At 41.4% G+C, this 25,844-nt stretch overlaps 1 protein-coding gene across 5 annotated transcripts in view; it reads right to left on the bottom strand.

Moving 5' to 3' along the window:
* Positions 1–437: 437 nt before the first annotated feature.
* Positions 438–25,844, bottom strand: part of SLC10A7 (solute carrier family 10 member 7) — a 252,926-nt gene continuing 227,519 nt past the window's right edge. For all 5 annotated transcript variants that reach the window (XM_082636696.1, XM_082636694.1, XM_082636693.1 and 2 more), the window contains 2 exons: positions 5,403–5,548; positions 438–2,970 (listed from right to left, as the gene is read on the bottom strand). In XM_082636696.1, the coding sequence (XP_082492822.1) occupies positions 2,941–2,970; positions 5,403–5,548 (176 nt within the window). In that variant the 3' untranslated portion in view covers positions 438–2,940. The remainder of the gene's footprint in view (positions 2,971–5,402; positions 5,549–25,844) is intronic.

Raw genomic sequence — 25,844 nt, 5'->3', positions numbered from 1 at the left:
GCTAAGTCAAGACAGCAAAATGAGAACACAAAGGTATGGAATTCTACAAAAGGGAACGTACCCATGAAGAAACGCGGGGTTTGGAAAAGGCATTCTGCATTCTAAGGGTTCATATTTCTATCCCTGAAAAAACTGACAAGGTGGCGAAAACTCAGATCACCTGTGCTCTGTCCTTCTGTTGGATATGTTTCTCCTTTGGTCCTCAACCCTGATGCTGAGAAAATCTCTAACCAGCAGGGGCTGGTTCTGGATTTTAATGTTATGGCGTGGTGGGGTATTGAGATGGATACCTGGGAAGACTATGAAACTTATGTCCAGCTAACCACAAATAGTATAAGAGGATTGGAATGAATTAAAAGAAATCTACAGATACTTGGAAGGCATTATGAGTGTATATCTGAAATCAGGTTAAAAATAAGCCGCAGGTTCTCTTGTGATTTCCAAAACATCTTTGTTTAATCATAGAATTATGTCCATCTTCCATTCATCATAAATAATCCATGTCATTACTTTACCAATCCTTTTGAAAAAATTTGGTATTTAGCATAAACAAACACTGAACATTAGCCAGGGGTGTGTTAGTTTAAACCAGAAGAGGGAAGAATAAAAAGAAGAACCCACAAAATTTTAAAACTTAGAAAAGAGCACATGAAAAGATGAACATTCTCATCCATTTATAAAATCAAATTTCATAACAACCATTAAAAAAAATCCAGGTGGAAAAACAAAACTATAATCTAACGTATTTCTTTCATAAATACATTCAGACAAAACAAATGCATAAAAGAGATAGTGCATAGATATAACAACATATTTTAAGAAATGAATAATTAAACCCCAATAATCATGAATTTAAAATATATTTTGATTTTATTTTTTGTCCTTTATGGAAAAATATGCACAACATTTGTGTAAAAAAAGAAATAGTATACACATCAATAAAGCCACCAAAATTCACTATGTAAAGAAGATTATTTGAAAACAGAACACATTTTTTTAAAGCAAAAGGTAAAATGTTATATCAGTTTCAGTTGAATTTTATCCCATAGTCACACCTACTATAGGTGTTAGATAACAGAGGTAGATAAGTTGGGGGAAAAAAATCAGTATTCTAATGCTAGGGAGAAGATTTTTATGATAGCTCAGACAGACAATTTCATTCACTCTGAAATTCAAAGAAGCTTGCAGGAACAAAACATGAAAACCTTTCTGTGCTCCATATGTAAGCAAAATTACTGTAGTTTTAAACACAAGTGAAATTCTTGACAATAGGAATTCTTGCCAAACAGCCTGTTTAGCATAGCTTTTTGCAGGGTCTGGCACTAGCCTTAAAACTCACACCCAGGCTAACTCTTATGAAATTTATGAGGTCCAGTGACATTGAAATGAGTCAGAAGTAACACAAGATGAGAGTTGGTAGTAACAATGATGTACGATACTGATAAACATGGTGAGTTTCTAAGGAATGATTTTTTGTTGTTGATAAAACAACAAAACAGCTGCTGAAGATATGGTGTGACTCATGACGCCAATATCATCTGTCAAATCACGAAAAGACATGTAGAGAGGATGTGAGAGAATGGTGTGCAGGAAACAGAAAAAGTGTTCCCTTATTTCTATACATTGCTTTATTCTCTATTTGGGTCGGGAAAGCTCTTCCAGACATAGTAGAAGCAAATATTGGATACTCCATGGCAAGCTGATGCCCAACTGGGAGCTAATTTTACTTAATATTTTGGTTGATGAATGTTTTTGCATCTTCTGTGTCTAGTTTTCTTTCCATCCAGCTATACAGAATGTGTATATGTAACATTTGTTTGCCTCTATGACCTTTATATTTTCATTTATTTGTAAGAGCAATGTGATTTAATTTTTTGTTTTAAATGTTGCAAACATTCGTCAAATCTGCCAAGGAAATTCTCATTAATAACTTGTCTCAAATGCCTTAAGTGTGCTTAATTCAAAGATGTAACAGGCTGCTTCTGGCTAAAAGAGGAAATTTGTGCTCTGCACATCTGTGTAACAGGAAACAAATTTTGGTCTCCGTTGTGGAATGTGAAAGAATCCATCATTAATTGTTGCTGCTCTCGAACTAACTGTAACGTTTTTGGGTCTCACATTTGGTTGTTATGAGTTTGCAAGTGTGCTGGAAAACAGGTAAGAAAGAAATAATGGAAGAAAAACGAAAAACATTTGAAATATAATTTTAAGAATCCTGAAACCCAAATCCTGTAGTTTATCTGAAAACTGCACGTACTTTGACTCATAACTCAAACATCAGGCCCTTTCTTTGAAGCAGCTTATAATAAATTTAAGACATAGAACACCACAATCTCTTGTAATGGAAGTGAGGAATTTCTGAGTGGAAACTATTTGAAGGAATGTCTTAAAAACTGATGTCAAGAAATGCAGATGACTTATGCTTTTCAGCATCTATTCAATCTATGACCCCTGCTGAGTTGATAAGGAAGAGGCATGTCACAGTTGCAGAAAAAAAGAATCACACGGGAAATCAAAGTATCCGTGAATAAGACTTTGGAAATTTTCACTGTCATGAGAAGAGCATTTTCCTGATGGTGTGACCTCATTCCAAACAGTACAGTAGCTAGTAGAGAGCTGTATTGCACAGAAGGTGGTACGAGGAAAACGTGTTTGCTTTTTGTCACTTATGATGACTGTTTCCCTTGTTAGGAAAAAAGAAAAAAAAAAGAACAAGTCCAAAATACTGAACCACCCCTGGCAGTAACAAACAAAGTAGGTTTTGGAAATAACGCTCTCGTCAAATCCATTTTAAGGCACTTAAACAGTTATGTCGTATTTTTTTTGTGTAAAAAAATAAAATATGCATTGAAGCAATGTTCACAAATACATATCTTCAGAACTGTTTGTATGTACAACCCTGTATGTATATACATCGCTGCGGAAAGACCACCTCCTTCCTTATACTGTTGGCCTCATCAACTTCACTCCCTACGAGAAAGGAAAACATGACATCAGAGTTGGACTGTATCCACGAGCAAAGTGAGAGCATCAATTAACACCAGATAATTTATGCTACAAGAAGGAAAAAGAGGCCCACCTAGACAGCATTATATAACCCATGATCCAAACCCCTGGATCCAAATAAATTCACCCGCCCACCTCACTGGCCTGCAGAATCTGGCATCTCCCCCGCACCCGGCATGGCTATTCATCCCATCTGCTGTGCATTAGATGGTGCCTGTGGGTCTCAGTCAGTATTGTCTGTAAAGCAGAGGAGACACTCAAGGATACCCTTACGATGGACACTTTGTTTTTGTGGCCAGGTGGAAAGGGCTAAATATTCCAAGCCTTCTGGATTATTCTACATTAGCCATTGGCCCCCTGGTTTGGAGTGGTTTCTGTGCAAAGGGAAAAATGAACAGCGTCCAGTTTAGTCTCCCTTTTGGAAATGCTTCGGTTACTCTGCAGGATAAATCCCAGAGCTTTTAACCATTTAGAAGAGAACTTCATTCTGATTAACTTGCCGTTCACTATGACTGTATATTATTGATGGAGTATTAGGATTTTCAAATAATCTTCTTCATTCTTGGTCAAAATTTATATGTATAAATTCTGGTCTATCATGCACATACACATTGTTAAACACGAGCATATATACAAATGAAGTTTTCAAAGGGGACAAATAGCAAAAGAAAGAAAATTACTAAACGCTCCTGTACCAATTCTGAGTGGGAAGACCCCAGACTGGAGTGGTCCCCAGCACAGAATGGTGTTTGCTAACATTTTGTTCAATAACAAGAGGAGGGAAGGTGCTGGAGGGCTACCTTCTCAGGCAGGATTCTGGGGACCTAGGGCTCTCCTTCTAAAAACAGTCTTGGGGGTGGGGGGGAAAGAGATAAACTAGGAGAGTCTGGGATTAACATATACACACTCCTATATATAAAATGGGTAAACAACAAGGACCTAGTGTACAGCACAGGGAACTATACTCAATATCTTCTAATAACCTATAATGGAAAAGAATCTGAAAAAGAATATATATTCCTATATATTTTTATTCTTATATATATTCTTATGAATATAACAATCACTTTGCTGTACACTTGAAACTAACACAACATTGTAAATTAACTGTACTTCAGTACCAAAAATTAAACAAAAGCAATCTTGTGTTTCTTGGAGCATCGTTGTGGTGTAGGGGAAAGATTTTGGGGGACACATAGACCAGGGTTCAAGTCCTAAGTCTAGCACTGAGTAAACCCACCCCCATAACCCTGGGCAAGTTGCTCATCTCTCTGGGCCTAGTTCCTACGTGTTCAATGGGGATAGCAGAGCCTGCTACCAACAGTGTTGTAGAAAATAAGGAACATCAGTGATGATAACAGTGATTATATCAGATAGCTTTTGTCAAATACCTGCCACGTAATCCTCCACAACTCTAAAGAGTAGATGTTATCATGAGTCTTAGTGTGGCAGAGACTGAGGTACAGAGACGTGAAGTAACACGGCCAGGGTCACACGGGGGTAAGGTGGCAGAGCTGGCAGGATGGCTCAAGGGCCCACACTCCGAACTCAGTGGAGGCTGGCACGTGCTTAGCATAACACAGAGCTTAACAGGCTGTAGTGGGGCTATTCCGTTTTCAGGACACTAAGGACATGACACACAAGTGCTATGCCACTGGCTATCTCCTTGCCACCTGTGAGTGGGCAAAAGAAGTCTTGCAAAGTCTGAGCCACTGGGAAGAAGCCAGCTATGGGCACTTCCGTGGTATGTGCTGCATCTAAATTTTGTATGAGTCACTTAGTTTATTTTAGTTTGGCTGATAATTTAGAAAATCAAATCCACAAATAACAAATAAGTAACAAGACTTCTGAGCCAACTGTGGTGCAATTGACATCCTTGTGTGGCCTCCTTTGCTACTGAAATTTTATTTTTTAATTCCCAAACACATAGTACAAAGAAGTTATTATGTGTCCGGAAAATTAAAAATAAAGTAGACACTCTGGATAAATCCAGGTGCTATCATATTTAGAAAGGCATGTGAAATCAGGACACATACAAATGATCAGGTGGGCAAAGATGGTGGGCACCCGAGCAGAGGGGCACATATATTTTGAGTATATTTACTGAAACTTTAATCCACTGTAATATGCCCTTCAATATGAGCAAATTAAAAAGGGTTTTTAAAGACTACCTTTTAAGTATCATCGTGCTGTTATAACAATATATAACAATTAGCCCTCAATCTTCTTGTTCAAATTGAATTGGATAATGCGTCATTATTATCGTATTTAGTTAAGAAAATGTGTACTTGAGAACAAGGTTATATGTGCAAAAGTTAAAGCATATGAACAGCTAAGATTCAGAAATAGCATTTCAATCTGACTTGGATCCAAATAAGATTCTTCTAGAGTCTCACCTTCTGCCTTGACACCATCCAAGACCTTATTGTTGGCACCAACACACTTCCCAGAAGGATCTGCACCGGGTGGTAGATCAGCAAGGGGACGGATATTAAAGAGAGGTACTCATGGCCTGCAAACACGATCTTCAGCATTGGAATCCCTGAGGAACAAGGAAGACAGAAAACCTAGAGGCAAATTCAGTCTGTCATCAAACTAAAGACGTACGCCATTAAAACTGGACTTCGGATTGCACCATCTTTCCCTTGTGTATATTCACAGAACTAGAAAGGGAAGGTCTGGAACGACTCGCCAAATCCTTCCATCTTCCTTTCACTGTGTAAACCTCCAAGCTCTACCTAGAACAGATTAAAACTGAAAAGGTGGTCGGTTCAAGGGCACCAGTAACTCTCACTGCAAGTTAGCAGCCTGTCTAACAAGGAGAGGAGAGAAGATAGTGGGGAATAGAGTTTCTTTTTTCTTTTTTTTTTTAATTTTTAAATTTTATTTTATTTATGTTTTTATATAGCAGGTCCTTATTAGTCATCAATTTTATACACATCAGGGTATACATGTCAATCCCAATCACCCAATTCATCACACCACCACCCACACCCCACTGCCGCTTTCCCCCCTTGGTGTCCATACATTTGTTTTCTACATCTGTGTCTCAATTTCTGCCCTGCAAACCAGTTCATCTGTACCATTTTTCTAGGTTCCACATATATGCGTTAATATACAATATTTGTTTTTCTCTTTCTGACTTACTTCACTCTGTATGACAGTCTCTAGATCCATCCACGTCTCAACAAATGACCCAATTTCGTTCCTTTTTATGGTTGAGTAATATTCCATTGTATATATGTACCACATCTTCTTTATCCATTCATCTGTTGATGGGCATTTAGGTTGCTTCCATGACCTGACTATTGTAAATAGTGCTGCAATGAACATTGCGGTGCATGTGTCTTTTTGAATTATGGTTTTCTCTGGGTATATGCCCAGTAGTGGGATTGCTGGGTCATATGGTAATTCTATTTCTAGTTTTTTAAGGAACCTCCATACTGTTCTCCATAGTGGCTGTATCAATTTACATTCCCAGCAACAGTGCAAGAGGGTTCCCTTTTCTCCACACCCTCTCCAGCATTTGTTGTTTGTAGATTTTCTGATGATGCCCATTCTAACTGGTGTGAGGTGATACCTCACACCAGTTTTTTTTTTTTTTTTTTTGCGGTACGCGGGCCTCTCACTGTTGTGGCCTCTCCCGTTGCTGAGCACAGGCTCCGGACGCGCAGGCTCAACGGCCATGGCTCACGGGCCCAGCCGCTCCACGGCATATGGGATCCTCCCGGACCGGGACACGAACCCGTATCCCCTGCATCGGCAGGTGGACTCTCAACCACTGCGCCACCAGGGAGGCCCTCACACCAGTTTTGATTTGCATTTCTCTAATAATTAGTGATGTTGAGCAGCTTTTCATGTGTTTCTTGGCCATCTGTATGTCTTCTTTGGAGACATGTCTATTTAGGTTTTCTGCCCATTTTTGGATTGGGTTGTTTGTTTTTTGATATTGAGCTGCATGAGTTGTTTATATATTTTTGAGATTAATCCTTTGTCCATTAATTCATTTGCAAATATTTTCTCCCATTCTGAGGGTTGTCTTTTAGTCTTGTTTACGGTTTCCTCTGCTGTGCAAAAGCTTTTAAGTTTCATTAGGTCCCATTTGTTTATTTTTGTTTTTATTTCCATTACTCTAGGAGGTGGATCAAAAAAGATCTGGCTGTGATTTATGTCAAGAGTGTTCTTCCTATGTTTTCCTCTAAGACTTTGATAGTGTCTGGTCTTACATTTAGGTCTCGAACCCATTTTGAGTTTATTTTTGTGCATGGTGTTAGGGAGTGTTCTAATTTCATTCTTTTACATGTAGCTGTCCAGTTTTTCCAGCACCACTTATTGAAGAGACTGTCTTTTCTCCATTGTATAACCTTGCCTCCTTTGTCATAGATTAGTTGACCATAGGTGCGTGGGCTTATCTCTGGGTTTTTTTATCTTGTTCCATTGATCTATGTTTCTGTTTTTGTGCCAGTACCATATTGTCTTGATTACTGTAGCTTTGTACTATAGTCTGAAGTCAGGGAGTCTGATTCCTCCAGCTCCGTTTTATTCCCTCAAGGCTGCTTTGGCTATTCGGGGTCTTTTGTGTTTCCATACAAATTTTAAGATTTTTTGTTCTAGTTCCGTAAAAAAGGCCATTGGTAATTTGATAGGGATTGCATTGAATCTGCAGATTGCTTTGGGTAGTATAGTCATTTTCACAATATTGATTCTTCCAATCCAAGAACATGGTATATCTCTCCATCTGTTGGTATCATCTTTAATTTCTTTCATCAGTGTCTTAGAGTTTTCTGCATACAGGTCTTTTGTCTCCTTAGGAAGGTTTATTTGTAGGTATTTTATTCTTTTTGTTGCAATGGTAAATGGGAGAGTTTTCTTAATTTCTCTTTCAGATTTCGGAATAGAGTTTCTTCAAGAAGGCTGAGGCATACTAGTAAGGTAGAGGTGAAAAATTGATCTTTTCTGCACAACACTGTAAAGCAACTATACCACAATTTAAAAAAAAAAGGATCTTTTCTTGCTTAGTAGTGAAACACTCTATTGGTCTTTAGGGAAGCCTGCCTGGCACCATTTCACAGCCCCCAAGTTCACTTTGGGGCTGAAAGGATATGGTAAGATAAAGTATGGTATATATGGCTATAAGTAGGAGGGTACTTTAGCCAAATAGACGTTAATAAAGGCTTTTGCACATTCTCTTTTGGCCAAGAATCTCAAAGCGCTTTAAGCAGTACTGTATATGGCAGATGAATTCTAAAATCTGTGCTGAATATTAAACCCCACAGTGAAGGCTGTAATGGAACTCAGGTAAATGAATACTACTTCTGAGTCTACCACTCTGTTATATCCAGGGCAAGGCGTGCATATTTTGTAAACAGCTGCCTAACATATGTAACTATTAAGCTTCTGTAACAGAATTCAGACACTGGTTATTTGACTATTATCACCAATTGCTTTAATGTGGTCTTGTCAGTACGGCTGTGTATGTACATCAGTTTTTCAACTGAATAGTTTTAACAGCTTAGCTTTCTTTTTGTTTCTTTGAGAACAACCACTGAAAAGGACCCAGGCTCCTAAATACACACAATGATGGCACATAAATAACGTTTTAAGATAGCCCGGTGAGGAAAGCTCTGCTTTTTCAATTATTTTTACCTTCTAATAAATTTCAAGCCTTTATGCAAAAATGTATTTCATGGCTGCTTTCTGTTTCATAGCCTCACATATCATTGCCATAAACTGCAAACACTTAACTCTTCCCAAAGTCTCTCTCAAAGCTTCAAGCGTATGCATTTAGATTTTTGCAGTTTCTGTCTTCTCACTAATATAAAGAACAAAGGAGTTTTCCTTTTAAAAGTAATATGCTTAATCCACTTATTGGGTTTGAATTAGATCAGTGTTAGATGTTGAAAAGCAGCTTTTAATATTATAGTCCCAGAGGGCTTCCCTGGTGGTGCAGTGGTTAAGAATCCACCTGCCAATGCAGGGGATGCGGGTTTGAGCCCTGGTCCGGGAAGATCCCACGTGCTGCAGAACAACTAAGCCCATGTGCCACAACTACGAGCCTGCGCTCTAGAGCCTGCAGGCCACAACTACTGAGCCCGTGTGCCACAACTATTGAAGCCCACATGCCTAGAGCCCGTGCTCTGCAACAAGAGAAGTCACCACAATAAGAAGCCCACACACCGCAAAAAAGAGTAGCCCCCATTCACCACAACTACAGCCCACACGCCACAACAAAGACCCAACACAGCCAATAAATAAATAAATAAATAATAAATAAATAAATAAATAAATAAAATGAATAAAATCTAAAAAAAAAATTATAGTCCCAGAAAGTTACTACAATGAGAAATGAAGAAGACCTGAACATATACTACTCCTGTTTTCAGGAAAGGTTATTTGGCCCAAAAGGATGATGCGAAGGAGTTCAGGGGTGGTGTGGAGTAATAGTGGGGCTAAAGGGAGCAAACGATAGAAATATGGAGGTATGTGTCTCTAAAAAATGGTCAGAGCAGGGGTTTCTGACCCCAAATTCGAGGATGATGGCTGCTGGGCTAAATCACCTGAGTTACGCTTTCTTGGCTAAGTTCAGGCAGGCTCTGGGTTGTTCTTCAGCAAGCTCAAGCAAGCTCACAGACGTGGTCACAGGGCTGCTGCTCCAATATGCAAGTTCACAAGGTATCTTAATGGAAGCGACATGAATTCACTGTAGTGTGATGAAAAGATAGCAGTAATAATGATAATGGTCTGTATGCAGTGAGTGTTTACGAGATGCCAGGTGCTGTCAAGGGCTCTCCCATATGAACAGACAACAATTCTCGGTGGTAGATGAAACCTACTGTTTGCACCATTTTACTAATGAGGAGACTGAAACGCCTCATTAGTGGTTAGAAAACTTTCCCAAGTGGTGGAGTCTTTACTGCAATCCAGGCCACCTGGGTTTCCAGTTCTCTGTGTCAGGTAAGGGTCAAGGCCTCCGAGGTCTTCAGTTCCAGATGCCACAGGCATGGCAGCTCCATGAAGCAGAAGAGGGCCTGGGATGCACAGAGCTTTCTCGTCCAGAAGTCCTTTCAGAACTCGCTCCCCTTGGGCCCCTAACCCTCCCAGCAGCACTTCCGGGGGCAGCAGACCTCACACTCCCCTGCTACCCACGCCAGGGTATTCCTGTGATTTCACAGTGGCAAGGAGCTCAGTAACCGCGAGGCCTACCCCAATAGTGGCAAGGGAACCCCAGACTGACACTGCCTTCAAGAAACTTCCAGTGTACAAGTGAACTTCTACCTTCTGTGGACCCTGCTATCACTTTGTATGAAGTTCTCTTCTGGTCCTGGGCTGGTTCTTCAGCTCTTCCGTCTCATCTTTGAACACACTCTTCTGTACAGACCGGGCTGGGGCTCTGCAAACATCGCTCCTCCTCGTCAGCAGGCGGCCCCTGGACACTAGAGGAAGGCTGGAGAAGGCGCAGGGGCCTGGGGTTCGGCCCCAGTGGCTAGTCCATTGTGCCCCTCCTTGAAGGTCTGACCCCTGTTTCCTTTCCAGTCTTCTAGGTTCTGAGAACCCCAACTTCTTCCTTTGTTCCCCCAGCTCCGGCTACTTCCTGAACTTATTACTCCTTCATTTCCTCACTGTCCCCTCCCCGCTTTCCACACTGTTTTAGTGCCCTATGTTGGTGGCGTGGCATGTTTGCCTGACTCACCCTGGAGACACAGGCCCTCTCTCACTTGGCTGCACATCCCAGTCATCCACTTCGCCTGGAAAAGAGAGGGCTCCCCCATGACTGGCCGCTGCTGTAGACATCTGTCGAATGAAGTAGGGATTTCTCTTCATCACTTTGTGCGCCTGCAGTACCTTCTTGTTAATTGTTAATCAGATTTCCTATCACCACCACTCTCAGTGACTAATGTTAAAAATATGATTGAAAACCACATCAGAGAGAAAAACTTAGCTTCCGGAGATTAGGGGCCAGGTCCCTTTGCTGCGTCTTTGCTTGTCACTCTCTCAGGGTGGATTCACCACCGGCTAATCCCCAGATGAGGGGAGGGGGACTCCAGAGATTCAAGTCAAGCTATTTGTTTTGGGAACCTTTCTGTTCCCTCTGTCTGAAACTCTACCTTACTTCTCGATCATTCAATTATCCACTTTCCTTTTCAATTATTAGTTTCTTCACAATCTCTTCTTTATATCTCAGTCTTTCCCCTGCTTTTCTTCAGTTTCCCCCTGTTCGCCCTCCTGGCAGCTTCCACCCTGTGCATTTTCATTTTCTTGAGGGTCAGAGTAGGAAGAGAAGTTGGGAGAAGTGGGAGGTGGGGTGGAGGGGGAGGTAACTATTGTACGATTCCACGTCCAAGTGGTCCAGGCCACCCTGGCGATGTTTGGAAGCGGCGAGTTTACGATCTCTGTTCTAGGGCATCTTTGCCGTGTTTCCAGCACTATCAGGACGAACACTGGAAATGCAATAGAGAGAGTCCTGGGACTGTGAGGGCCACTGTGCTCACCACACTGCAATTTCTGTCACCTGGCCACAAATTTGGCAAAACTTGACCATCAAGTCAAATCAGAGAGCATCGCTATGTCTTTTTCCAGAAGCCCATGTAATGCACCACCCTTTCATCCACTTCACCCACCCTTTCAACAATTCACTCAATCGTTCATTCAATTAGCACTCACTTCACAGATTAACTAAAGGGCGAGGTATGTGAGAGGACCCTCACTCAGGTAACTCACCGGCCCCTCTGTGACCACTCCCACTGCCTCCCCGTGACCTTCCTTCAGGGCTCGGTCAGCCCTCACCCGCTCCCGCACCCTCGCCCCAAACCCATCTCTCTGCCTTCAGGCTTGTCCTCTGCAGGGTATTTTCCAGTCTGCAACCAGGCTGAGTACAAAATCTCTCTACGTCTCACCACGCTCCCCTGGGCTCTCTCTGTGCTCCAGCCATGAAGAGTGTGGTGCCCCTCCCTCACCTCCTCTCCCCAACCCGTGCCCATGACCATGCTCTAGGCTCTAAAGTCTCACCTCTCGGTCTTTGCACATGAGTTCCTTTTGCCCAGGATGCTCGCCACCCACTTCTTGACCTGCCCGATTCCTTAGCCCACAGTTTATAACTCGCCTCCTCTGGGAAGCCATCCTTGACGTCCCAAGGCTCCTTTCTGCTCTAGGCTTACCCAACTGGGGTGTTTCAGCCTAGCGTTTGCTGCATTTATTAACGCTGCTTGCTTTGTGTGTGTGTGTGTGTGTTTCCCTCACTAAGCTGTTAGCTTCTTAGGGTCAGTGACTGTTTTGTCTTTATCTCTAAGCATCTGAGTGCTCAGAGGAAGAGCCTTGAAGGATCGGACTTGTGCTTTTCCAGAGCCCATCATAAAGTTACTGTGCAGACTATCACTCCATTTTCACTCCATTCATTAACTAGGGAGAAAAAAAGGGCAATAATTTCAAAAAACCAAACAAACTTACTCAAAAGAGTTTTCTTTTTCAAGTAAAATTTAAATATAGGACTCTTTTCATCTTGCGATCACTGCAGTAATATAAATGAAGCAAATTAATTTTAATGCTCCCAGGTACTGATTCTGTGTCACTGTGGTTGACAGGATCCGACTAGACTTTATGAGACGGCGTTTGACTTTATGGAAGTGAACACCATGCGCGCATTTACAATTTTACAGGGACTTTAAGCTGTCATGCTGAAAAATGTTTATAAAACATTAATCAAAAAATGCCTCTTTAATACAATGCATTGTCTGAAAGATGTTAGAAGGCGCATATTGTAAATGGATTCTTTTTCTGACTAAAGTAATTTCCACCAAAAGCATTTCCCCACTGCTCTACAAGTACACTGTGTGGAGAGATAAAGAGCACTTTCCCAGCACATTACTACCTGCTCCAAACACTTGGGAAATCACTAATGTATGGCATGCCATATTTCCATGTCACACATGACACACTCGTCTAAAATTATCCAACAGACTTTGACACTGCGGCATATTCCATAAGCAGAGCTTTCAACTGACATCTGCCAACTAAGAACTTCAAGTGAGAGCTTTCTTCTTCTAACAAGCAAATAAGGGGTTTCTTTTATCCTACACCCAGGATGGAAAGGATAAAACAATACGTACCAGAACAAGTGGGGTACCCCCCCATTTTAAATGTTTATTTTATGTTCTCTGAATTAGAAAATTCCCTTTGTATCAGTGTTCCAACAGTTCCTACTTTCTATTGAATGGACAGTTTTTAAATTTTTCCTTGAGAAACAGACATTTTTCTTCCTCGATTAAATATGGACCTTTATATACCTCTCACGGAAGGCCGCTCTATTGCTCACAACATGAACACCATCTACTTTATATCGTTGTTCAGAGTTTACTTGTAGGTGCATGATGCTCTCACCACCTACTCATTCATTCATTCATTCAAAAAATACTTTCTGGGCCTCTGCTGTATGTGACTTACTGTTCCCGGTGCTGAGGATATAAGGAAAATAACACAGACAAGGCCCCTGCCTTCTTGGGGCCCACTTTCTGTAGCACTTGCCCCAATCACCTTGGCTTTCCTTCGTCCGGAGAGTGCGTGCCGGCCTGGTGCATGCTTACCAAGTTTCTACAACTCAGAGTTTGGGGATCATCTCTGACTAACCCCATTTGTCTTTCTACTTGTGGATCAAGTCACCAAGTTCTGGAGATTCTTTCCTCTGTCAAGCACTGTCCTTCCCCCTCCGTTTTCACTGCCACCTTCCTAATTCGGTTCCTCATAAAATCAAGCCAAATGACTCTTTCAGCCTCCTGACATAACCCCCTGTCTTCACTCTTCCCTTCATCAATCCTACAAACCACAGCCAGATTAATCTTCCTAAGACCCCTATTAATTAAAGCCAATACCCTGCTCAAGAATTACAATGACTTCCCAGTGCCCATTCATCAAATCCCCTACCCCCTCAACGTCAGTAAAAAAGGATTGCAACGACTGCCATTTTGTAAGTGCTTCCTGCCTGCCAAGTGCTTTTCCTGCATTATCTCACTTAATCCTTAAAACAGCCCTAAGAAGTAGGTGGCAATTTCCCCACTGAAACATGAGGCAACTGAGGGGTAGAGCAGTTATGTGACTTGCCTAAGATCACACATCCGGTAGGTGGTAGAGGCAGAATTAGACCACAGTCTATTTACTTTTAATCACTAACCTATGTTAACTCCATTAAAGCAAACTCTCAGTTGCCAATTGCTGTCACTGGCTCAGGCCTAGCACTTTCTTGTCTTTGTAAAAGCTGAGCCCCTGCCTCGATCTTGTCCTTTCTCTCTGGGTGACTAAATCCTATGGGTTGTTTTGGGCTCAGCTTTACATTTTTCTCCATGGTGAAGGTGGCCTCCCTACTGATTTCTTCCTCTTCTGAAGAATGAAGCCTCTCTTCCTAGTTGCACTCCATAATTTAGCATTTGCTTATGGTGCCATTATTTTCTTTTGTGTAGGTTTTGTTTGCCCCTGAAAATAGACAAAGCCTTATATTTTTCTTTTAATCTCCTGCAGTGTTTAAGCACAGGACTGGTACTCAATACATGAATGATTAATTATTTAAGAATAGGTGCTAAAGCAATGTTTCCCATCAAAAAAGACAGGACAAGAACAAATACTAGTTGCTTTACTGGACTAAAAAGAGAATCCTTCGCACACCCCTCTGGGAGAGGGTTGTATTTCACAGGAGAAAAATATATTCAATATGGCAGGAAGGAAAGAAACTGGTCTGACTGTGGAAAACAAACTTTGAAATGAGTATTGAATAGTGGAGTAGGAGAGGAAATATATTGAAAAACACCCTTTGTGTTTTTGAACTTGAATATGTCACTTACGTTCCCACTTCGCTAAGAGAGAGTATACGCCAATCACCTGGATCATTTCCTGTCTTTCAAAGGTTCATTCGCTTGAATTCACATGACTTGTTTTCCATTTAAATTATTTCTCGGATGTTCCACTGAGTTCTGGAGAGAGCTGCTGGCAAATCTGGCATCGAGCTGCTTAGCTCTTCAGTCGTCATGGAGATTTCCCACTTTTGTTTAGTTTGTTCTTAGTTAGAAACATCCATAATTTTACTCTCCAAACATCTTACACGCTGTTATTTGAATTCTATCTCCTCCTTCTTAGTGCATCTCTCAGTTCAAAAGCCTATGTTTGCCTTTAAGAGTCATTGGGATAGAAGGTCTCCCCAATCATAATGTAATTGAAGAAGGCAGCCACTGTTAGAGGACCATAGCCACTCTTTTCAGGCATCACTAAATGCCAGTCTGGGTCCCCTTCCGACCCCACGCACATGCGCCCACACAAACACACACACACACACACACACACACACACTTTCTCTTCAGAGACAAATAGTCACAGAAAGTCAAACTCACTGGTGCTGATTTATCTCAGTTACTAAACAAAGGGGTACTTGAATGCCATTTCTAGAACACAAAATGGTGCCATGATAAGGTACACCAACAGTTTTGGAATTTGTTTAGAAAAGGCTTTCAGTTAGGATTTTCCTAAAGCAAGCTAATGTTCAGTAATATAGCTGTCGTTTCATGCAGCAATTTATAAGTTATTATGTCCAGTAGCCTACACAAGGCAGTACAGGTAGCTGTTACAAAGCCTGATACAAGACACAGAGAGCCCTGGGTTGGAATCCCATGCTTACCACTTACCACATGTGTTACCTTGGTTAGGCAAGTGATTGAACCTCTGTTTTCACATCTGTAAAATGTACCTACTTTGTAGGGTTTTTTTTCTTAATAAACAGTAAATGAAACAATACACAATGTCTGGTAAGTAGTAAGTCTTCAGATACACTTCTAGGTGCAGTGAATAAGTGGGTAAACCGATACCCCTCCCCCAACCCCGCCTTCACGGAATTTATGCTCTTATTGACTAGGGAGAGAAGACGGAGAGTACCATGCCAAAGCTAGGTGAAGAGCAAATTCCACCCAACCACAGAATCATGGCACAGGGCAGTGAGGGAATGCAGCACTGCAAGGCTGCTGGGCAAAATGGGTGCAGTGAGCATCTGGGTTATTCTAACTTTTGTCTCTCTTTTAGAATGGGTAAAAAGAAAGGCCACCTACTTCCAGGTTGATGGGTATGGCTTGGCTTGCTGTCCATCAGAGTGAGGGCCACTAACGTGTGGTCTGCTGGGGCAGGTGGTACGTCTGCACAGCCCCCAGAATTACATTCTGCTCGTAATGCTGGCTATTCTAGGACTTCCCCTGAAACCCATTCTGGAATGTTCCAAAGGCTGGCGAGTCTACTTCCTGCAGATTCCCTTAGGAAGGTGGACAGGATGTCACGGACCATGTGACCTGCTCTCATTCACTCCCATCTAAATGACTGGTCTTTTGCTCAAATTCTCCAAGGTATTTTAATACACAGATTGAGCTGCCTTACCCTTGCCAGTGATTTACATTTTATTTGCTTCCCTGTTCTTTTCGTGTCATTCCATCTGTAATGGAAAACTTCTATATTATCTTTTTTTAAAATGTATTTTATTTATTTATTTATTTTTGGCTGCGTTGGATCTTCGTTGCTGTGCGCAGGCTTTCTCTAGTTGCAGCGAGCGGGAGCTACTCTTCGTTGTGGTGCACCGGCTTCTAATTGCAGCGGCTTCTCTTGTTGCGGAGCACGGGCTCTAGGTGCACGGGCTTCAGTAGTTGTGGCTCGCGAGCTCTAGAGCTCAGGCTCAGTAGTTGTGGCACGCGGGCTTAGTTGCTCCGCAGCATGTGGGATCTTCCCAGACCAGGGCTTGAACCCGTGCCCCCTTCATTGGCAGGCGGATTCTTAAACCACTGCACCACCAGGGAAGCCCGCCATATTATCTTTGATGTGACTCCACCATCAGAACCTCTATTGTTGCTTTATGAGACACAGAAGGAAAGATTCTTGTCCTTTTTGTAGAACGAGTCATCCAAAATGATGTACAACTAAATAATATATGCAAATAAGAACTCTTTAGTTTTCTCAGTGTCCCAGTGATGGGTTCAGGGAACCCACATAGACTAGGGCATTTCCAAATCGCTGAACACAAAGGCAATAGCAGCAGCTCAGGGATGGCTAACAACCAACCCCCTTGGCTAGACCTCTGGCAGAAAAACAAGACAATTTTATACCAGTTTCACAGGTAAGTATAAATGGAATTTTAATTTCCAACCTCTGAGGCCTGAAAAACAGGGTCTTGGTGCTCCGGCTGGGTGTCAGGCCTGTGCCTCTGAGGTGGGAGAGCTGAGTTCAGGACATTGGTCTGCCAGAGACCTCCCAGCCCCACGTAATATCAAATGGCAAAAGCTCTCCCAAGATCTCCATCTCAATGTTAGACCCAGCTCCACTCAATGACCAGCAAGCTACAGTGCAGGACACCCTATGCCAAACAACTAACAAGACAGGAACACAACCTCACCCATTAGCAGAGAGGCTGCCTAAAATCATAATAAGGTCACAGACACCCCAAAACATACCACCGGATGCAGTCCTGCCCACCAGAAAGATAAGATCCAGCCTCATTCTCCAGAACACAGGCACTAGTCCCCTCTGCCAGGAAGCCTACACAACCCACTGAACCAACATTAGCCGTGGGGGGCAGACACCAAAAACAACAGGAACTATGAACCTGCAGCCTGCGAAAAGGAGACCCCAAACACAGTAAGTTAAGTAAAATGAGAAGACAGAGAAACCCACAGCAGATGAAGGAGCAAGATAAAAACCCACCAGGCAAAACAAATGAAGAAAAATAGACAGTCTACCTGAAAAAGGATTCAGAGTAATGATAGTAAAGATGATCCAAAATCTTGCAATAGAATGGAGAAAATACAAGAAACGTTTAACAAGGAACAAGAAGAGCTAAAGAGCAAACAAACAGTGATGAAAAACACAATAAATGAAATTAAAACTTCTCTAGAAGGAGTCAATAGCAGAATAACTGAGGCAGATAAGTGACCAAGAAGATAAAATAGTGGAAATAACTAGCACAGAGCAGAATAAAGAAAAAAGTATGAAAAGAATTTAGGATAGTCACAGAAACCTCTGGGACAACATTAAACACACCAACATTCGAATTATAGGGGTCCCAGAAGAAAAAGAGTAAAAGAAAGGGACTAAGAAAACATTTGAATAGATTGTAGTTGAAAACTTCCCTAATATGGGAAGGGAAATAGTCAATCAAGTCCAGGAAGCACAGAGTCCCATACAGGATAAAACCAAGGAGAAACACACATATTAATCAAACTATCAAAAATTAAATACAAAGAAAAAATATTAAAAGCAGCGAGGGAAAAACAACAAATAACACGCAACAGAATCCCCATAAGGTTAACAGCTGATCTTTCAGTAGAAACTCTGCAAGCCAGAAGGGAGTGGCAGAACATATTTAAAGTGATGAAAGAGAAAAACCTACAACCAAGATTACTCTACCCAGCAAGGATCTCATTCAGATTCGATAGAGAAATTAAAACCTTTACAAGCAAGCAAAAGGTAAGAGAATTTAGCACCACCAAACCAGCTTTATGACAAACGCTAAAGGAATTTCTCCAGGCAGGAAACACAAGAGAAGGAAAAGACCTACAATAACAAACCCCAAACAATTAAGAAAATGGTAATAGGAACATACATATTGATAACTACCTTAAATGTGAATGGATTAACTGCTCCAACCAAAAGACGTAGACTGGATGAATGGATGCAGAAGCAAACCCTGTATATATGTTGTCTACAAGAGACCCATTTCAGACCTAGGGACACATACAGACTGAAAGTGAGGGGATGGAAAAAGATATTCCATGCAAATGGAAACCAAAAGAAAGCTGGAGTAGCAATTCTCATATCAGACAAAATAGACTATAAAAACAAGACTATTAAAAGAGACAAAGAAGAACACTACATAATGATCAAGGGAATCAATACAAGAAGAAGATGTAACAATTGTAAATCTTTTTGCACCCAACATAGAAGCACCTCAATACATAAGGTAAATGCTAACAGCCATAAAAGGGGAAATTGACAGGAACACAATCATAGTAGGGTACTCTAACACTCCACTTTCACCAATGGACAGATCAGCCCAAATGAAAATAAATAAGGAAACACAAGCTTTAAATGATACATTAAACAAGATGGACTTAATTGATATTTATAGGACATTCCATCCCAGACTAACAGAATACACTTTCTTCTCAAGTGCTCATGGAACATTCTCCAGGATAGATCATAACTTGGGTCACAAATCAAGGCTTGGTAAATTTAAGAAAATTGAAATTGTATCAAGTATCTTTTCTGACCACAATGCTATGAGACTAGATATCAATTACAGGAAAAAAAATCTAAAAAAAAAAAAGGAGGCTAAACAGTACCCTACTAAATAACCAAGAGAACACTGAAGAAATCAAAGAGGGAATCAAAAAATACCTAGAAACAAATGACAATGAAAACACGATGACTCAAAACGTATGGGATGCAGCAAAAGCAGTTCTAAGAGGGAAGTTTATAGCAATACAATCCTCCCTCAAGAAACAACAAACATCTCAAATAAACAACCTAACCTTACACCTAAAGCAATTAGAGAAAGAAGAACAAAAAGAACCCCCAAAGTTAGCAGAAGGAAAGAAATCATAAAGATCAGATCAGAAATAAATGAAAAAGAAATGAAGGAAACAATAGCAAAGATCAATAAAACTAAAAGCTGGTTCTTTGAGAAGATAAACAAAATTGATAAGCCATTGGCCAGACTCATCAAGAAAAAAAGGGAGAAGGCTCAAATCAATGGAATTAGAAATGAAAAACGCGAAGTAACAATGGACACTGCAGAAATACAAAGGATCATGAGAGATTACTACAAGCAACTATATGCCAATAAAATGGACAACCTGGAAGAAATGGACAAATTCTTAGAAAAGCACAAGCTTCCAAGACAGAACCAGGAAGAAAAAGAAAATATAAACAGACCAATCACAAGCACTCAAATTGAGACTATGATTAAAAATCTTCCAACAAACAAAAGCCCAGGACCAGATGGCTTCACAGGTGAATTCTATCAAACATTTAGAGAAGAGTTAACACCTATCCTTCTCAAACTCTTCCAAAATATAGCACAGGGAGGAACACTCCCAAACTCATTCTATGAGGCCACCATCACCCTGATACCAAAACCAGACAAAGATGTCACAAAGAGAGAAAATACAGGCCAACATCACTGATGAACATAGAGGCAAAAATCTGCAACAAAATACTAGCAAACAGAATCCAACAGCACATTAAAAGGATCATACACCATGCTCAAGTGGGGTTTATCCCAGGAATGCAAGGAGTCTTCAATATATGCAAATCAATCAATCAATGTGATAAATGATATTAAGAAACTGAAGGATAAAAACCATATGATCATCTCAACAGATGCAGAAAAAGCTTTTGACAAAATTCAACACCCATTTATGATAAAAACCCTCCAGAAAGTAGGCATAGAGGGAACTTACCTCAACATAATAAAGGCCATATATGACAAACCCACAGCCAACATTGTTCTCAATGGTGAAAAACTGAAACCATTTCCTCTAAGATCAGGAAGAAGACAAGGTTGCCCACTCTCACCACTCTTATTCAACATAGTTTTAGAAGTTTTAGCCACAGCAATCAGAGAAGAAAAAGAAATAAAAGGAATCCAAATCAGATAAGAAGTAAAGCTGTCACTGTTTGCAGATGACATGATACTATACATAAAGAATCCTAAAGATGCTATCAGAAAACTCCTAGAGCTAGTCAATGAATTTGGTAAAGTAGCAGGATACAAAATTAATGCACAGAAATCTCTTGCATTCCTATACACTAATGATGAAAAATCTGAAAGAGAAATTAAGGAAATACTCCCATTTACCATTGCAACAAAAAGGAATAAAATACCTAGGAATAAACCTACCTAGGGAGACAAAAGACCTGTATGCAGAAAACTATAAGACAGTGATGAAAGAAATTAAAGATGATACAAACAGATGGAGAGATATACCATGTTCTTGGATTGGAAGAATCAACACTATGAAAATGGCTATACTACCCAAAGCAATCTACAGATTCAATGCAATCCCTATCAAACTACCAATGGAATTTTTTACAGAACTAGAACAAAAAATTTCACAATTTGTATGGAAACACAAAAGACCCAAATAGACGAAGCAATCTTGAGAAAGAAAAACAGAGCTAGAGGAATCAGACTCCCTGACTTCAGACTATACTACAAAGCTACAGTAATGAAGACAGTATGGTACTGGCTCTAAAACAGAAATATAGATCAATAGAACAGGATAAAAAGCCCAGAGATTAACCCATGCACATATGGTCACTTTATTTTTAATAAAGGAGGCAAGAATATACAATGGGGAAAAGACAGCCTCTTTAATAAGCGGTGCTGGGAAAACTGGATAGCTACATGTAAAAGGATGAAATTAGAACACTCCCTAACACCATGCAGAAAAATAAACTCAAAATGGATTAAAGACCTAAATGTAAGGCCAGACACTATAAAAGTCTTAGAGGAAAACACAGGCAGAACACTCTATGACAGAAATCACAGCAAGATCCTTTTTGGACCCACCTCCTAGAGAAATGGAAATAAAATAAAAAATAAACAAATGGGACCTAATGAAACTTGAAAGCTTTTGCACAGCAAAGGAAAACATAAGACGAAAAGACAACCCTCAGAATGGGAGAAAACATTTTCAAATGAAGCAACTGACAAAGGATTAATCTCCAAAATTTACATGCAGCTCATGCAGCTCAATATCATAAAAAGAAGCAACCCATTCAAAAATGGGCAGAAGACCCAAACAGACATTTCTCCAAAGAAGATATACAGATTGCCAACAAACACATGAAAGAATGCTCAACATGATTAATCACTAGAGAAATGCAAATCAAAACTACAATGAGGTATCATCTCACACCAGTCATAATGGCCATCCTCAAAAAATCTACAAAGAACAAATGCTGTAGAGGGTGTGGAGAAAAGGGAACCCTATTGCATTGTTGGTGGGAATGTAAATTGATAGTGCCACTATGGAGAACAGTATGGAGGTTCCTTAAAAAACTAAAAATAGAACTACCAGATGACCCAGATATCCCACTACTGGGCATATACCCTGAGAAAACCGTCATTCAAAAAGAGTTATGTACCACAATGTTCATTGCAGCTCTATTTATAATAGCCAGGACATGGAAGCAACCTAAGTGTCCATCGACAGATGAATGGATAAAGATGTGGTACATATATACAATGGAATACTACTCAGCCATAAAAAGGTAATGAAATTGAGTTATTTGTAGTGAGGTGGATGGACATAGAGTCTGTCATACATAGTGAAGTAAGCCGGAAAGAGAAAAACAAATACCGTATGCTAACACATATATATGGAATCTAAAAAAAAAAAAAAAAAAAACCGTTTCTGAAGAACCTAAGGGCAGGACAGGAATAAAGATGCAGACATAGAGAATGGACTTGAGGACCCGGGGAGGGGGAAGGGTAAGCTGGGACGAAGTGAGAGAGTGGCATGGACATATATACACCACCAAATGTAAAATAGATAGCTAGTGGGAAGCAGCACAGGGAGATCAGCTCGGTGTTTTGTGACCACCTAGAGGGGTGGGATAGCAAGGGTGGGAGGGAGATGCAAGAGGGAGGAGATATGGGGATATATGTATATGTATAACTGATTCACTTTGTTATAAAGCAGAAACTAACATACCATTGTAAAGCAATTATACTCCAATAAAGATGTTAAAAAAAGTCAAAAAATAAAAATAGAAACAACAGCACAAGTTAAATAAACAAACAAACAAACAAACAAATAAATAAAAGTCTGACTCACGTTTCCGTGGTTTAACTTGGTTAGATGTTGTCCCGCTAACCTACTTCTGCCCTCATTTGTTTTCAGTGATATAAAAATTGGGGAGTGAAGACCTCATTCAGAAGACTTTTAGGCAGAGGAAGAAAATAAGAGTACCCTGGAAGCCATTTCTGGAAATAACGATGTTTTTCTAATCCCCTTGGTTTTCTTTAAATTCTGAACAGTTTAACATATCTAATCACAACACAGAGAATTGTGGTTTTCACAAATCAGCACAAATGGTCGGTTTTATTAACAAATGAGCAGGTGTAATCCCACCTGGATCCTTCTGGAACACAGCGGAGCACGCATGCGTACAAATAAAGGGAGTGGCATGATGCCGTGGTTCTCAGCAGCAGCTGCTTGTTAGAATCACCTGGGTAGCTTTTAAAAACTGTGATACCTGGGTCTATCCTGAGAGATTCTGAGCAAACAGGTATGGGGAGGGTCCCGGCACAGTTTTGCATAGCTCTCAGGTGATTCCAGTGTGAGCTGGGCTGAGAAGTTTGTCTGGTAAGGGAGAGCAAGAGGATTCTAGAGGTTTCTGGGGCTTTCTGGAGGTAGACAGATGGCCACTGTGTGTTGGCTTTGCGGTTTTCCTCACTGTGTAAACTGGGGTGATTTACTTGACCTCTCTGAGGCTCAGTTTTCTTGGACAATGGGATCAATAATAGCTATTGTGAAGGGCTGTTGTGAAGATCCAATGAGATAATAAGGCAACCCATATGCCTGATGCAGTGCCTGGCACGTAGTAGGTGCCATAGGAATGCCAGACCCTTTTCCTTTTAATGTTTCAAAGTGGTTTTATATCTACTTTCTTATTCAATCATCACCTCAACCTTGTGATATGGGAGAAAAATACAGGCTAGCCAGTTTGGACGTCTACATGTCTGGCTGATTTCTAATTGCATTATCATTTTATACTCAAAGTAATTTCGTAGCCTCCCTAACCCCCCTCTGAAGGGCCTCAGGGCCCAGTGCTCGGAGCCCTTTTCTCCTCTGTCTACCCATTCTTTAGTGATCTCATGGAGCCTGATAGCTTAAACATCTATATGCTGAAAATTCCAGCCTAGACCAGAATCTAGACTCAAAGACAACTCTTCTCCGGATGTCGAAAAGACATCTCAAACTTAACATGTTCAAGATGGAACTCTTGATCTTCCCCACATCCCTCTTCCACCAGTAAAATCTGTTTCTCATGCAGTCTAGTAAATGGCAACTCCATCCTTCCAGCCCCTCAGGCCAAACCCCTTGGAATCGCCTTTAATTCCTCCTTCTTTTACATACAGATCCAATTCGTCAGCAAATCCCAGTAGTTCTGCATTCAAAATACAACCAGGATCCAACGTTTCTCACCACTCCACTATTACCTTTAACCACACCACCCCAGCTTTCGTCTGGATTAAAGGCTCTTAACTGGCTTTCCTATTTCTCCCTGCTGCACCCTTCCCCCCAGCCAGGCCCAGTCCTTTTTCAACATAGCAGCCAAAGTGGGAGCTGAATCTTGTGACTTGTTCACTCAAACCCCTCTCCTTCTGCATAGCGGGCGAGTCCTCACAACGGGTGGATAAGGTCTCACACAGTATCACCGGCACTCTCCCGTGACCTTTTACCACGCCTCCTAGAACTCTCTTCTCACCCCTTCTGCTCCCCGAATGCCGGCCCCTTCCTCTTTCTCCAACTTGCCGAGCACACCGTGGCCTCAGGTCCTTTGCCCTCGCTCTTACCCCTGTTTGGAGCCTCCTTCCTCTATATATCACGTGGCTTGCTCCCTCTTTCCTACAGGTCTTTGACCCAAAGCCCCCTTTAAGCCTAAAACGTCCCCGCCTCCCTCTGGCACTCCTTATTCTCCTTTCTGGTTTTCTTTTTCTCCACACACGTCCCATCATCTGATGGGCAATATGTCTGAGTGGTTGTCTGTTGGACCCACTAGAAAGGAAGCTGGATAAGGGGGAGTGCTTTTTCGTGTTTTGCTCACTGCTGTACTACCCTAGGGCCTAGCACAGTGCCTGGCGCATAGTAGGCATGAAATAAACACTTGTTGGATGAACGCATGAATGGAGTAAATGATGTTGGCAAAGCATCTTTCCACTGGCACCGTTCACTCCCGCACATTCCTGCACTCGCTGTAAGTTGCAGAGGCGTTGGTTTTCGTTACTATTAATATTCAGAAGGCTTACTCTAGCAGTACTAGAGTATGGTAGTAGTATTAGCAGAGAGAGTAGGGTACTAGTACGCAGCGCAAACCTGAAGCAAAGGCAGCTCTGGGAAGTGGCACTGCTCCGAAACCATGAGCGGGCTCAGCTTCAGGAGGTGACGGTCCAAACAAGCTGGCGTCCTGGGGCCCAGGAATCTTCTGAGTTATGTCTGATTTTAAATTTATTTATTTTTTTATTTTGGCTGCATTGGGTCTTTCTTTCTGCCTGCGGGCTTTCTCTAGCTGTGGTGAGCGTAGGCTACTCTTCATTGCGGTGCGCGGGCTTCTCATTGCGGTGGCTTTTGTTGCGGAGCACGGCCTCTAAGTGCTTGGTCTTCAGTAGTTGTGGCTCGCGGGCTCTAGAGTGCAGGCTCAGTAGTTGTGGCGTATGGGCTCAGTTACTCCGTGGCATGTGGGATCTTCCCGGACCAGGGCTCGCCCGTGTCCCCTGCATTGGCAGGTGGATTATTAACCACTGTGCCACCAGGGAAGCCTTATGTCCAATTTTATATCTCCTCCTGCCTCCAAGGCAATTTGTCAAAAACCTACTGTGTCCCGCATGGCTTTAAAAAATGGGCAGCTAACTTTAATATCTGGCTGGAATTGTTTGAATAGGTCTATAGATGGGGACAAGGAGGCAGTGGGTGTCACCTCATTCTGCAGCCGTGGAGTCCTTTATTCTTTATTGTAAAGAAGCATGGAGCTGGCTGTCATCAAATCCATGCAAACTGGTTTATAGTGTCTGGTTCAATTAAGGGAATTTCTGGGAAGAGTTA

The sequence above is a fragment of the Mesoplodon mirus genome (genome assembly GCF_964341445.2).
Source record: "Mesoplodon mirus genome assembly, chromosome: 2".
Lineage (NCBI taxonomy): Eukaryota > Metazoa > Chordata > Mammalia > Artiodactyla > Ziphiidae > Mesoplodon > Mesoplodon mirus.
Note: the sequence above shows the minus strand (reverse complement) of the source record. Positions and strands in the feature narration are given on the sequence as shown.